Raw genomic sequence first — 14,326 nt, 5'->3', positions numbered from 1 at the left:
GATAAAAGGTTGTACTTCTCTCCTAGACATGCATGGCTTGTGTAACCCAGCATCACTCTACTGTTGAGCACCAGGTCTATACATGAAACAGCTTTTTCTTGGATGAATTTCTCCTGTCTTTGAGTGCCTCTAATGAGGGAATCCGTAGACGCCATTCCCAGTAGCTAGAAAAAAAATCAATTTTTGGAGTAATGATGTAAAATTGGACAGGATGAGGTTTTTAATACGTATTTTATTTGTTTGTTATTTCAGTTAACAAATACCACATGTATCCTTTAGTTTGTAGTTTTTCCTGATCGTATTGTGCATAACCACTGTATTGTGTGTGACCATGCTGTCCCACTGAAGAAAACACAATTTTTTTTATAAACTAGTAAGCTACTTAAAAACAACGATGCATTCTGATTTGTGACAGCAGAACACTAATTTTCTGCTATTCTAATCAGTATGCAGGTTATGGGAAGGGGGGGAAAGGGAGGAAATGATGAGTACTGCTAAGTGCTGATATTTACAGTAGACCTGTCGTGACTAACCTTCCTGCAAATTGGAGTTGTTGTTGGAACTTCACAATAACAGACAACATTTGTACCAGCATCCACCTGGTACAGTGAAGACTCTTATCTTGGGCAAGAATATTTGTGGCTTGCCTGCAGCAAGTACTGTCTTGCTTTAATTTTTTTTAACATTAGCATAGTAACTTTATCCTATCCTGTAACTAATTCGCATTTTAAAAAAAAACAAGTGGTGTTCAAAAACGGCATAAAAGCAATTTTGTAGGGGTTCCTTTTCAAAATGGGAGCGCTTAGAACATTTAGGTTTATGTTCAAGCTGGCTAAAACAGCTTTGCACTGCAGCATGCAAAATTCTGACTCGTGGGAGATGAATGTTACATGGATGAGTCAGCTTGAAAGGATTCATAGGATTCTTGTTTCAGGAAACTTATTAGATGGGCGGGAGCTCAGGCAATTACTTGTTATTTGGCCTTACTCCTGAAACTGCTGGCACATGCCTGTTTTGGGTGTCTTTTAAGTTACATCCTGCCAAAATAGAAACAAAGACAATAAACGGAAAATCTTTGAAGTTCCACATTCCAGCTGTTTATTTTTAACTCGCTCCCCTGTGCTGCTTTGAACACATCTTTTCCACCCCGAAGTGAACTCTGAGAGTCTTAAGAGCGTGTGACCTGCCACCCTCGGATGGAGGATCTCTGGGTGGAAAATTACCACGTTTGCTTTTCCTCTGGGTGGCTTTCTTCTATCCTCCACAAATTCTCACAAGTCGTTTCAGTCGCTTTTAAATTCTTGTCTTTTGGAGCTCAAAATGTCTGTGGCTCTAGCTCTAGAATAGTCTGTTTCAGCCCAGTTTTTTCTTACCTGTTACTCGCCAGTCCTGTGTGCAGAAAGTAAGATCATCAGTAATTTATCGGTGAACTTTCCACGTGGAATAAAAATGCTGAAGAGCCAGGACAGTTAGGAAGCCTCGGGCTTTGCAGTGGTGGCCATGTGAGGTGTAACCATGCCTTTCTCCTGGGGAATCCTCAGCTCGACAGCTCTGCCCCAGAGGCGCTTTTCCCAGCCGGTTTAGGAAGAAGCGGACGCATCGAATTGAAAGATGCACACCCAGAAAGAGTTCAGGGAAATAAGCGCTCTTTGTGGATGACCTTGGCTGCTCTCCCACCCGGAGTGCAGCGCTCAGATCCTGTGGGACCCGCAGAGCCACTGTGGGGTGACAAAGCTGCCACGCATCCTGTGGGACAGCCTGGCAGTGCCACGCTTCCTGCTGATGCTCCGGATAGCTCAGACGGAGACCGGGAGCCGCTCCTGGAACTGGAACTGGAGATCTGGCCGTGCTTGCTTGCTGCAGCAGCAGTGCAGCTGACCTCTTTAATGTTAGAATAATTTCGTTTGGTCATACTTAAGATACTGCAGGGCCTGCGTTTTATTCTGTGTGTGGAACAAGGAGGTGAAAAGTGACCGGGGGTGGGGGAGAAGGGGAGGACGGCTCCCCAGAGGATCATTATTCCTGCTTCACTTTTTCCTGAAAGCTTAGATGCACAGGGAGGGTGGGGGAGCCTGGCTGCTGTTAGCAGCCCTTTAGCGATGATGGATTTCTCATGTGTTTGTTTACACTGAAAAGTTCAAACAGTGAATTGTTCTGTCTCTAAAACTGTCACTTGTTTTCTTTTGTTTTGTTTCTGAAAGGGAATATGGAAATGAATTCCATGTTCCTCGTTAACTTTCAGTACCTGTTAGGGATGGATTAAAATGCGAGATTCCTTAACTCAAGTCCTCCAGCACACTGTGTCCAAATGCATAAACTCAAAATGTAGGCACTGATCTCTCATGTGTCAGTGGACGGAGAACAGAAACACTTGAGAGGCAGCTATACATATGCTGTGGTTGCAGAGCTGGCTGTGCATTTGTTTCCCTCAGTGCCTTCTAAATTCATCCTCACATTTCAGGCTCCTGCTCCTGGGAATATAATCACTCAGGCTCAGAGTTACATCAGTGTGGATGGCAACCGTATGTGACCTCTGGGATCCAGAGGCTTTGGCACTTGATGTTTTTCCCTCACAAGTGTGACTGGGTTGGGAGGGCTGCCCGTCCTTTCAACAACTACTGCATGTTGTAAAAGGGGAGAAGAGGAATTAGAAATGGAAATTCTAAATTACCTACAATTTTCTGTTGTGGTATCTTCGCTTCTTGTTGTTTATCAAGTACACTTATCATATCTGGGCATCTGTAACCCCCCTCCACACACACTCCCACTCAGAGAGTAAATGCTAAATGCCAGAGATTTTGTCTGGCTGCTGCTGGTTTTATCTCCTGGCCCTTTGTCCTTGCTGTGGATGACAAAACAGGGAGACAAAAGAATGGGAGTTGTGATTTCAAGTGTTTATGGCTGGTAGATTGGGTATGGCTCTTAATCTGGAAGTATTTATGGGATGTGCACCAAAAGTCATCGATTTCTTAACATCCTTTATAGCTTCACACCCTAAACACAGACCAGGCAGTTCTCTCCTACAAAACATCTTAGTAACTGGGCAGGACTCCTAAATCTTTCCAGAAAAATTCAGACTTGCCACAGCATCTTCTGATGGTGGAAGAGGTTAACTGCAGGTATTAAAAAATAATTGCTAAATTGACAATGCACTTCCAAACAAGCAAATTGTCAATAATTATTTATGCAAACCCAACATTTTAGGCATGTGAAGATTTAACTCATTTGATGTTGTAACTGGAAGCACAGTATTCATATGCTCAGAATGTTAGGGCCTTGAAATAGCAAATCTTAACTGTGTGCTTAACCTCTAAGATGAGGGGAAAGTTCCCTTTGGTAACTCTTGAGTGCAGTGGGACACACATATTTCAAGCTACAGATGCACCTATGTCTTTGCATGACTGCATTTTCCTTTTTTTAACATCATCAGTCACATGCAGCAATTACTCATAGCAAAATGACTTTTTCTGCCCTAAACTCTACATGAACTATGAGGAACTTGAATACTCTTCCATGCTTTGTCGTTTGCATGTTTTGTTTTAAATATTAATGAATTTTCTTCTTAATAATATTGAGATAGGTCCGATTACCCACAAAAGCCAACATACTTTATTTTCCTGTGTTTAAAAATACCAACTTTTAGGGTCATAGCTTTATGTTGATTGTATTAAATGGGTTGTCTAAAAATACATGTCCCCTGCAAGTAATTATTGATTTACTGTAGATTGGGTTTTACTCAGGGGAATTATCCTCAGCATGTGGTGTAATTTCCCAGTAGTGTTATTCCCTTTAAAAAGAGTGGAAGATAATGGGACTAGGTGTGACCTTAAGAGGTCATCCAGTCCATCCTTCGGCCCTAAAGCAGGATCAACTGTGCTTAAGGCATTCCCAACAGATGTTTGTCTAACCCCAGCACATCTCTCAGACAGAAAAGCAAGATCACAAATAATGAAAAGGAAGATGTAGGATATGTTCCCTGCATACTTCTCCTTGTTAGTTCCATCAGGGGGAGAAACATGAACAGAGATATCCAAGCAGGTCAGTGTGGGCCTATCCTAGTGACTGAAAACTCAAACCTTTCAGTTCTGTTATGTCCTGAATAAAACATTGGAGTGAGCTGCAGCAGCACAGATAATGAATCTGTGCTTCTCCACTCTGGCAGTGATAGTTTAACTCGCTGTCACAGCCTGTGCCAGCACTGCCATTTTAATTCTGTTCAGCATACATTAATTGCAAACTTGTCCCAATTCCTTCATCTGCTCCTGAATAAAATGAACAACTTTTCAGCATTATTGAATACCAGAAAAATTGTTTTGATTGATCTAGAATGCTGAACTTAGTTCATAGGATTGTCATGTCCCTCAAACCTGCTAAGTCACATTTCTATGGCTCTTGACAAAGTTGCTACCAGCATGGCAGTAGATAGTTCATGGGTTTAGAAATTGTAGTCAAGAATATTAACTTCAGACATGTTTGGAACTGTTTCATATTTAATAGCTGCAAACAGAAATCTAATGTAACAAAGAAGATGTGTGTTAAAGTCTTAGAGAAAATTCAGTCAGATGAAATCTGAAAAATGCAAATATATGATCATGAATGTTCTATATAGTGAACCTTACCAACATGTCCATCCCAGATTTATTATTGTGCATTTTCCAGCTCTGTTGGCAGATGGGATTAATGATAAGTAAACAATCAGAGATTTAAGATAAATGATAAGGAGCAATTATAACTGTAGATGGTGTTTTCTACTTCTTCCAGCTTCAGTTTCACAGAGGTTAGAGGGGTTCCCCCCCCCTCAACCTCCACTCAGTTTTGTTCTCCTCCTGATCACAGTATCTCTGACAGGAGCTTGCTTCCAGGGTGAAGAACCCTGGGCACAAAACTGCTAATGAGCAATTTAGTCAGTAAGAAGATAGACCTGCAACACAGCAAAAAGCCAGAATAATTGACTCCCACTTCTCCACCCCCTCCCCAGTTCCGTGTTGCCGTTTCTGTCCCTCCTCTTCTAATTAAGCTTCCCTGTGTGCAAAATTAATGTCAATAATAAAGTGTATTCCTTGCTTAGGGAAAGCCTCTTGGCGTGTCCCTGCTGTTTGCTCATGTCCTGTCATGCCCCATGTTGTCAGTGATCCAGCAGATACCAAGTACTGTATTGCCATCTCTGGTATTCCCAGTGTCAGTAAGTTTTATATGGATGTTTCCAGTGTGCTAGGGAAAGAAAAATTCCTCTGGGCAAAACCATTTTCTGAAAGTTTAAATAAAAGTTACTGGTGTTATGCATTAAATGTTCGAACCCACGCCAAGCATTGCTGAAACTTGTTTAAACTACATATGAAGTGTAAGTTACAGATATTTTACCTTAGATTTGAGGCTTAGCCTTAATACAGGCAAATTCCAGTGGCTCTTTAAAGACTAGTTTATTTTCCACTGCAATGACTCTGAGGTATGTTTTTAGGACCTAAGACAGACTCATATTCAGCTTTAGGTGCAGCTTTCCCTAAAGAAATATTTTGTCGGGCAGTTCTCAGTACAAGGAGTGGGTTTGGCCGCACCTGGAAGTGCATTTTGTGCATGGTAGCACAGCCCAAGAGGCTGTGTTTGCATAACAGAAACCTAATCTGTAGGGAGCCCAGAGCTGGTCACTGACTCACTTCTCCATCAAGTATTTCGTGTGTAAAACTTGGACAGAGAAGCAGAGAGAGGCTTCTCAGATTTCTGGAGATTACTTGAAATCCAATCTATGCTTGGCCTCGCAGAAGGCGTTTTAAGCATCTTTTCTAGCTCCAGTCTAAAGAGGAATTGGAATTTCTGAAATGTAACCTGTCACTGCTAAGCTGAGGCAAAGCTGCAGCAATGGACTCTGAGCCACCTCCCCCTGTGCAGCTCTGCACTGGCCACCCAGCACTTGGCAGTGTGTTATCTGTGTCCTGCTTTGCTTGGGATTCATTATTTCATGTCAAGTAAACACTGCCCCTTGCTCCTCTGTACAATCCTACATTCAGTTTCAAAGAGATGTTTCTCTCCATGCCCAGGCATGGAAAGTGAGAGAGAGAACAAGGGTAACCCATTTCATCAGCTACAAATCTCAGTGTGGAAAACTGAGGTCCACACAGTGAAAAATACTTAAAATAACTTTTCCTTCTCGCAGTTAGTCATCTCTGAGTCCATTTTTTCCTATCTTATCTTTAATGCGTGGAGAAAGAGATCACACCAAGGGCTGTAGCTTAGATGCACTGAAATCAAACACTGCAATTAAATGACCTCATCGGGTGTGGATCGTGGCACAGCAGCATCCCACGTTCGGCAAGGTGAGCCCTTTGACCTTTTGGTGAGAATCAACTGTGCTGATTAGTTGGAGAAAACATTCAGCAGATGGGCCCTCCTTAATCTTCTGCTACACACTCGAGTACAGCCAGATAACAGCACTTACTGCGTAGCTTTGGCAAAGTAGTCTCTTAGAAGCAGAAACAAAATGCCTTTCTTTGAGGTACTGCGGGTTTTCCCAGTATTATTTTTTTCCTCTGTTGCTCCTTTAGTCTGTCAGATGTGTGTCCCCTCTCCTCACACTCACCTAAGGTTTTGGAATGGTTAAAATGCATGCCATGAGCACGGTGGCTCTCAGGTAAGACTGGGAACTTTGCAGAGTAATGAGCATTTAAATCACTGTGTCTGATGGTTTAACTCCTGAAAGCAGATTATCAGCTTCTCAGTGCATGCACTGCATGGCTTTGAAACATCAGTGGCACAAAACGGTTTTATTCTTTGCTTCTTATTCTTTGCTTCTTTATTGACATGAAACAAATAAACGTTTCCATTGTTGGCAGCATCGATAATGAAGGCATCAGTAGCCGCAGTGCTGAAGAGCTATCCAACCCAAATTCCAGCACAGTGTCTTCAGAGGGGACAGGACAGAGCACTGCCTTGCAAGAGCAAGTAGGACAAACAGACTCTGATTCCTTAAAGCACTCTGCCGAAGCAGGGGAGAGAAGCCTGCCTGCCTCAGTGCCTCTTGCAGACTGTGCCAGAGAACCCATCATAGGCAGCAGTGACAAATTACACCCCTCAGACTGCAACAGAGCACGGCCATCACCAGGTCCAGTGAATGACAAAGAGGAGGGATCGGCACATGCCCAATCTGTGGACAATATTGCTGCCTCCTCTACCAGAACCAGTGAGAATGAGCCCAGAATCCCATGCCTGGAGCCCAGCCCTGCAGCAGCACTCACAGAAATGCAAGGAGCCACACAAATGAGTTTGAGTGAATTAGGATCGCTCAGGCAGGATGAGCAGCTGGGTGGCATGAGGGAGCCACATGTCAGCATGTTTCCACAGGGTAAAGCAGCAGGAGATTATTTTACTGCTCAGGAGGCCAAGCAGGAGAGAGGAGTTTTGGAAGTAGGTCAGCTGCAGGCAGTAATGCAGCAAGGTAGACAGAACACAGATGGTGGAGAGGGTCTGCTAATGAAAAAGGAAACCTTAATCCCAAATTATCCAGCAACAGGAGGCTCAGACAGTGAAAAATTTGGAGCAATTGTGAATGCTCAGCGCTTCATTGAGATCTGTAATCTACAGATGGATGCTGAAACAACAGCTAAAGGGAATGAGGCAAATCCAGCTCTATCTGGAAGCAGAAGGAAGCAATCAGAACCCTGTACTTTAATGTCAGAGTTGCCTTCTAGCTCTCCAAATCTCTTCCTGCTACCAAAGCCTGAAGAGCCTTCGAGGGAATATGTGCCTGGAAATGGCTCTGAAGATCCACCGAGGAGTGAAGCAGTGAAAACAGCCTCTGAAAAAAACAAACCCCTTTTTCAAAGAGAGCTTCAAAAGGAGGATGAGCTTGTTAGTGCCGAGCATTTCAGTGTGCCTTTATCATTTGAGAGAGAGGAGGAAGAAGAAAAATCAGCTGTCACAACTGAAAGCCCAAAAGAAGTCAATAGCGATAAAATTATAAAAGTTGATGATGTGTCTAGAGAAAGCACCACACTTTCTGAAACAGAAAGCATTATCAGTCCCACCAAGGAAAATTCAGTGGTAGATAAAAGATTAGTACTGGAAGAATATGCATTAAGTACTTCTTTGAGCAGATCCACAGAACTGCATCAAAAAGAAATGGGGGCGGATGTAACAGGAAGAATAAATGGAATCAGAACAGAGGATGCACAAGTGTCAGAAACCAGTGAATTACCTGAGGGCTCAAGTGAGGCAGAAAGAAAACTATTGAGCTCTGTTAGTAGCTACCACCAGGACATGGAAAATACTCACTTGAAACATGATCCTGAAAATTTCAATCTTTGTGAAAACACTTCAACAGGTGACCTGGGGGAAGCAGGTGGGGGAAAGCCTCTGAATTTAGACAGTAACTCTAAATCACCCAAAGGCAATTCCCAGTCTCGTGGTTGTGAACCTGAACAACAAATGAGCAAAGAGAAAACAGCTGCCCCAGATGGCCTGGAGAAAAAACTCATGGCTTCACCACAGTTAGCAAGGGAGCAATGCCCACAGAATTTTGATTGCTTTAACACTGAGGCAGAAGGCAGAACTTGGGACCAGTCAGGCTGTAACAGGACTGAAAAGGTTTGTTTAGATGGTGCACACAGTTCACTGCCCCTCCACCCTGAGAACAATAATATTAAGCAGAGTAAGCAAGATGAGTCCTGGGAAAAGGCTTTTGCTAGAGAAACTGTGTTGGAATCTGAACACAAAGCTGAGAGTCAAGAAAAGCCTGAGAGCTCCAGCAAGTCAGGAGAAAGCGCAAGAATGCCCAAATTAAAACTCAGTCTCCAGGGCTTAAATGAGTTGGCAGAGACTGTGGGACAAACCAAGGAGGCCTCACAGGCCCTGGAAACCAAAGAACAGGACGGTCACATCACTGAAGCATCTCGCAGAGATCCAGAGCAGGAACCTGCAGCTGCACACAGCAGTGCTGGGGATGGAAATCAAAATGACGGTATTCAACCAGAGAAGCACCACACAGCAGTGAAAAGTTCTGAGGAGGATGAAGCTTTGGCTCGGAAAAGTGAATGCAAATCAGATGTGCAAGCTCAGCTGGAGCAAGTGGCTGCAGAAAGTCACAGAAATACACAGATAGCTCACCCAGAACCCCCCAAAACTGCAGCCAGCACTTCAGGACTTACTGATTACCAAGTTCACATGGAGCAAGGGGGTGACAGCCACGTCCCTGCAAACAACTGCCCCTCTGAGAGGGACACGTGCAGCTCTTCGGAGCTCCTGGAGTGCAGCGGCCAAGAGGCGCAGGAAAATGCAGGTGTTCCAACAGCTCCTCCCCAAGCAGAGCAAGCAGAGCAGTCGCTGTCTGTTGCTGGTGACAATGGCTGGAGTTCAAATACAGGACTTGAACAACAGGAGCACCAAAGCAGCCTGACAGCTGTCAGGAGAGCAGATGGTCAGGAGCACGAAGGAAGGGCACTACAACCTGAGCGGCCACCGGACCGAGATAATCACAGCAACATACCAGAAATACCTCTGGATGTTTCAAACAACCCTGATAAACAATCTTCTGTGCCAGGTCCAGCACCGCCCCAGTGTGGGTCTGAGAGGCCAAAAGAACAGGACAAGGACGACAGCAGTGCTGAGGATGTGAGCGGCAGCAAACACGGGCAGAACACGTCTGGTGTGAGCACGCTTAATTTGCAAGATTGCAACGAGCAAAACAAAACCGATCTCGAGGCAGAAGAAAAGTGCTGCAGTAAGCAAAACTCAAGCAAGCCCGAGCAGGGTGATAATTCTTTGATCTCAGCGAGGCAGCATGAAGCAGCATGTCAGAGAGACACGTTTTGTAAAGAACTTGAAAAGAATGAGCAGCCAGGCAGCATGTGCAGGAGAGAGGATGATACTGGTGAAAGCTGTGCCGCTGCTATAAACACTCTTCCAGGGACACAGGATTCAGCAAGTGCCACTAACATATCACAGGCTTCTCCAAGTGATACAGAAATAGCACATACTTCTGATAATTCTGAGAAAAATGATCCCCAAATATCTCGTCCAGAAACTCAAAGGAAAATGCCATTAATGGCAAAAAACTCAGAAAATATTCTGACTGCTGACGGGGGAATCATCCAGAAAGATGGAAACACGGAGATGAGTTGTGAGGACAGTGCTTCTGTCAGAGAAACAAGCAATATAAAGCCTGATACAAGTCCAGGGGCACAAGGATCTCCTTCACCTTTACAGGCACACGGGGAAGTAATTCCTACTGATAACTCACATAAATCCAGCTGCACTCAAAATGCAACAGAGCAGCCTGGTTATTGTCAAGCAGATTTTACAGCCCTCTCTACCCAGACCTCTGCACTCAGCCATCCCAGCCAGCAACCTGGAAACAACACGGACAAGGGTACAGGGGGGGAATCACTAAATAATGAGTGGGAAGTTGTAGCATCCCAAAACACCTTAGAAGGTAACTCTAATTTGCAGGGTCCCCCATGTCCTCCAGTGCCAGCACCCTTAGGTTCTTCACTTAGGGAAAGTACAGGTAAAGCAGAAAATTCAGAAAACAGCTCTGCCAGGAATATTTGTGTGAGTGAAAAAGACTGTCCAGACCAAAGTTTTCAGGGTGATGGAGACAGAAGTTTCACCCTGCCAGAGACTTTGAATGTAGAGCAGAGAACTGGAAACTTATCACAGTTCAATTCTGAGAAGCTGAAGAAAGAGATCTCTGCAATTAAATCCAAAAAAACAAAAAGTGAGCTAAACTTCAAAGAACAGCAAAGTGACAGTTCAGCAGAGTCTCTGTTAGCACTCCCTACTCCAGAAGAGAAGCTGCTGAGCCTTTCATCATCACAAGAAGTCTGTAATGAGGAAATTGCAACCAATATCTGTGTAGATGACAAGTATGGTAAGATCTTAGAGAAACCTGGGAATTCAGAAAAAATGGAAGAGCTTTCAAAAGAGAATAATAACATAACCAGGGCAGACATCAGTGTTTCCGAACAGTCTGCAGAGAACTCTGGAAGGGAGCATGAGGCTCTGACTTGCAGCTCTCTGGACATTGGCTCCAGCATCCCAGACTTCAGGGAACACATCAGCCAGATTTTTAAAAAAACTGTCCACAGCACACTGAGTGCTGAATTACCCCAACTTTTGTCTGAAAACCATGTCGGCTTCAAGCAGAGTCCAGTGGCCAAGGACACAGCAGAACTCTGTGGTGCTGAGAACTTTTCAGAACCAAACAAGGCGGGCAAAGGTGCTCCCGAGGGCACTTCAGAAGCAGAGGGGCAAGAGCTGTCTTTAGCTACTGAGACTTCCCGCAAAGCTGCAGAGGGCAAATCTCTGCAACGAGAAAACACAGTGGCAGAGCTGCCACCAGCAAGTCTCCAGGACCCTGAGGAAAGCAGGCAGCCCGCTGGCTGTTTAGAAATGGTCCCTAGCTTGGATGGCGCTCCATCTGCTGAACGCGCTCCGGAAAATCTGCAAAAGCCAGGCAAACCCACTGAGAGCGGTGAGATGGAAAGAGAGGAAGGCGTGTGTGCTGGTGGCGTTGATCCTGAATCGCTAATAGGCTTAGAGATAAAGAAGCAAGGACCAGCTTCATTTGATGGGGCAGCAGCTGAGAACTTCCCTGCGTATTCTGACAGCCAGCAGCAAGCCACTGGAGCTGTTATCTCTGCAGGCGATGTACAGGGGAGGGATGTAGAAGATGCTGCTGCCACAGAGGGAAATAACTTAATTACAGAGTGTAGTGCAGAACCAGTTTCCTCTGAAGAGGATGTAAGTCTTCCTACTGCACAGTGCCAGGATCCTAAGCCAAATGAACAGGAGAAAAGTGAGTACGGTGATCCAGACATTGCCAAGAGCATGGCAGCCTCAACGCTCGTCCCGGGAGGATCTTACAATCATGAAAAATTGCCAGACAATTTCAATGTGTCACCTGAGGAAGATCAGGAGACACACATTCACAGCAATTTTCTGCATGACATTAGGTCTCAGAATGACATGCAGACGATACAGGACGAAGCAGTAAACAGGAAACACTTGGAAACATCGGGAAATTCTCAAGATGCACAGCAAGAGAAAAAGGTGACCGTGCATGGGTTAATAGATTACTTAAAAACTGAAGTAAGCCAGGATGATTGCTTGCAAACTGACTGTAAACTAGAATCTGGCAGCATGACTAAGGGAGACGTGAAAGAGAACAGTGACACAGTGTTAAGCACGGCAAGGACAGGTAAGGAAAAAAGTGGAGACATCCCTGAAACTGGTACTGCAAGGATGTTAGTCACTGCTGAGGGAGACGTAGCTATAAACACGGGCACTGCAGAGCAGGAGGCAGACCTGTACAAAAATCCCTCTCCAGCCCTCCCTGTGATGGAGCAGGGTGAGCATTCTGCACGTGCAGGTCTCGCTGTTGCTGAAAATCAGCCAAGCAAGATGAATTCAGAACACGAAAGCTCCCTCCAGGATGCCAAAGGAAAGCTATCACCGCTTGCATTAACTGAGCCTAAGAACCTTGACCTCAGTGAACTTCAAGACGTGGCTGTGGCAGGATTACCCACTGAAAGGTATTTACTTTGAATTACTACGTGAAATGGTTGGCAGGAGCCCGGGGCTGGAGAGGGGTGCAATTTTCCAGGCAGATGCCCGTTGTCTGGGCGGTTTGGGAGGGCAGGTCACTTACCCTGTTCTTAAACTTATCTTAAGTATATGTTGCTTCTAAATGTGGATTGCGTGAAAAAAACACTAATATTCATAAGGACAGAGAGGTCCTAAAAGCTGAGGAGCACAGTTCTGAGCTGTTCCATCTGCTGGGCCACATTCCTGTCCTTACCTGTGTGGATTTGCTTATGCTTCCCAGTGTTCACACCTCGTAGCCTGAAGTTATGCATACAAATCACACTTCCTAGCCTTAAGTTAGGAGACTTTTGCCTCAGTTTTGGTGACCCAGTTAAATGAGACCTGCAGCATTCACATGGTGGAGTGCAGTGTTTAAAAACAAGCCTACGGAGTAACCCAATTACTCACAGTTAGTTGTCTGGGCCTCCCTCTTATCCTCCCGTACAATATAATTGCACTGACAGTGCCTTTGATCACCGTGTTATTCAGTGTTTCTAATGACATGGAGTTGTTTCAGATGTGAATTCTTCTGAGCTGGGACTTGTGGAGCCTCAGAGCTGCTTTTTTGGTTTTATTTCTTTGTATTTTCCACACCTAGCAGTAACTGCTTTAATAAAGTTAAGACTTTTTTTTTTTCTTTTTTAATGAGCTTCTACTTTGCCGTTTGAATTCCTAGTTTGATGTGCAGTTAATTCAGGATAATTACGATCTTAGAACAGGTGATTTCCCTTTATCTAGTCATGTCACTGCTTCCTCTGTAACCTCACAACTCCCTGGCACACTGTCCCTCTCCTTTCTGTATCAGAGGAGGCAGCGATAGACAGAGACAGAGCACAGGGCAACAGGGAAAAGCTAAACTGTATCAGATGATCCAATAATTGGTCTGCAGAGATGGAATCTAAGTAATCCCAAAAACGTAGATGGCACTAACTGATCAATGAGGGAAAATGTTTCAGTGCCACATTCCTTCAAGGTTGAGGTGATAAAACCATATTGTAAGTGAACATACCTCAAGTGTTTCTGTTGTGGTGAGAATGTGGGGGAGTTCTTCCTTCTGTATGTGTGCCGGGGATGGAGGCTGAATGGGAACTAATTCTGTGAGCAGAATGTACTTTAGAAAAATATTAGAAGTGTTGGAAACCAGGACAGCTATATGATTTTCTTTTGAAGGATTTGTCTATAAAACGACAAGGAAATTAGACCCTGTTATTTCTCTTGAGGTCCTTTCTTTTCTGTTTGCTTCCCTTTATACGATGGGAAGCTTCACAGTGAGTAGCTTTGAAATTCCCAAACAAATTGCTGGCATGGGCTGGCTCAGGAGCCATAAGGCACTCTGGGCAGTGCATGTGTCTGTGCATGTGCTTCATATCAGGGCGGGTATCATACTTTAAATAGATACCTGTGGCAGGCAGGGCAGGGCTCTTGAAACAGCTGCTGACAATTCACAGAGTAGTTGCTTAATGCTTGCATATGCTTCAAGAATTCATTATCACCTGTTTTTCCAGCGTGAGGGTTTGCATCAACAGGCAGCTGCTCATTTTGGACTGTGGCTGTCCAAAAGGCTGAAACACTGGGGACTCTCAGAGGTACAGAGGAAACCCTGCTCTTGTCAGGCTCGTTTTTAGAGCAATATGCATTTATATCACAAAAAAGAAGCAGAGAGCATTAGCTGAGCTGGCTGGTCTGTCTTCATCAAGTACAATACACTGACCAATTCAGTTTTCATCTGAGGTTAAAACTGGATTTGTATCAT

At 44.5% G+C, this 14,326-nt stretch overlaps 1 protein-coding gene across 12 annotated transcripts in view; it reads left to right on the top strand.

Moving 5' to 3' along the window:
* Nucleotides 1–14,326, top strand: part of TACC2 (transforming acidic coiled-coil containing protein 2) — a 129,743-nt gene that overhangs the window by 26,364 nt on the left and 89,053 nt on the right. For all 12 annotated transcript variants that reach the window (XM_048311633.1, XM_048311638.1, XM_048311634.1 and 9 more), the window contains exon 4: nucleotides 6,828–12,521. In XM_048311633.1, the coding sequence (XP_048167590.1) occupies nucleotides 6,828–12,521 (5,694 nt within the window). The remainder of the gene's footprint in view (nucleotides 1–6,827; nucleotides 12,522–14,326) is intronic.

This window comes from Corvus hawaiiensis, chromosome 8 (assembly GCF_020740725.1).
Source record: "Corvus hawaiiensis isolate bCorHaw1 chromosome 8, bCorHaw1.pri.cur, whole genome shotgun sequence".
Classification (NCBI taxonomy): domain Eukaryota; kingdom Metazoa; phylum Chordata; class Aves; order Passeriformes; family Corvidae; genus Corvus; species Corvus hawaiiensis.
This window is presented reverse-complemented; position numbering and strand designations above follow the sequence as displayed.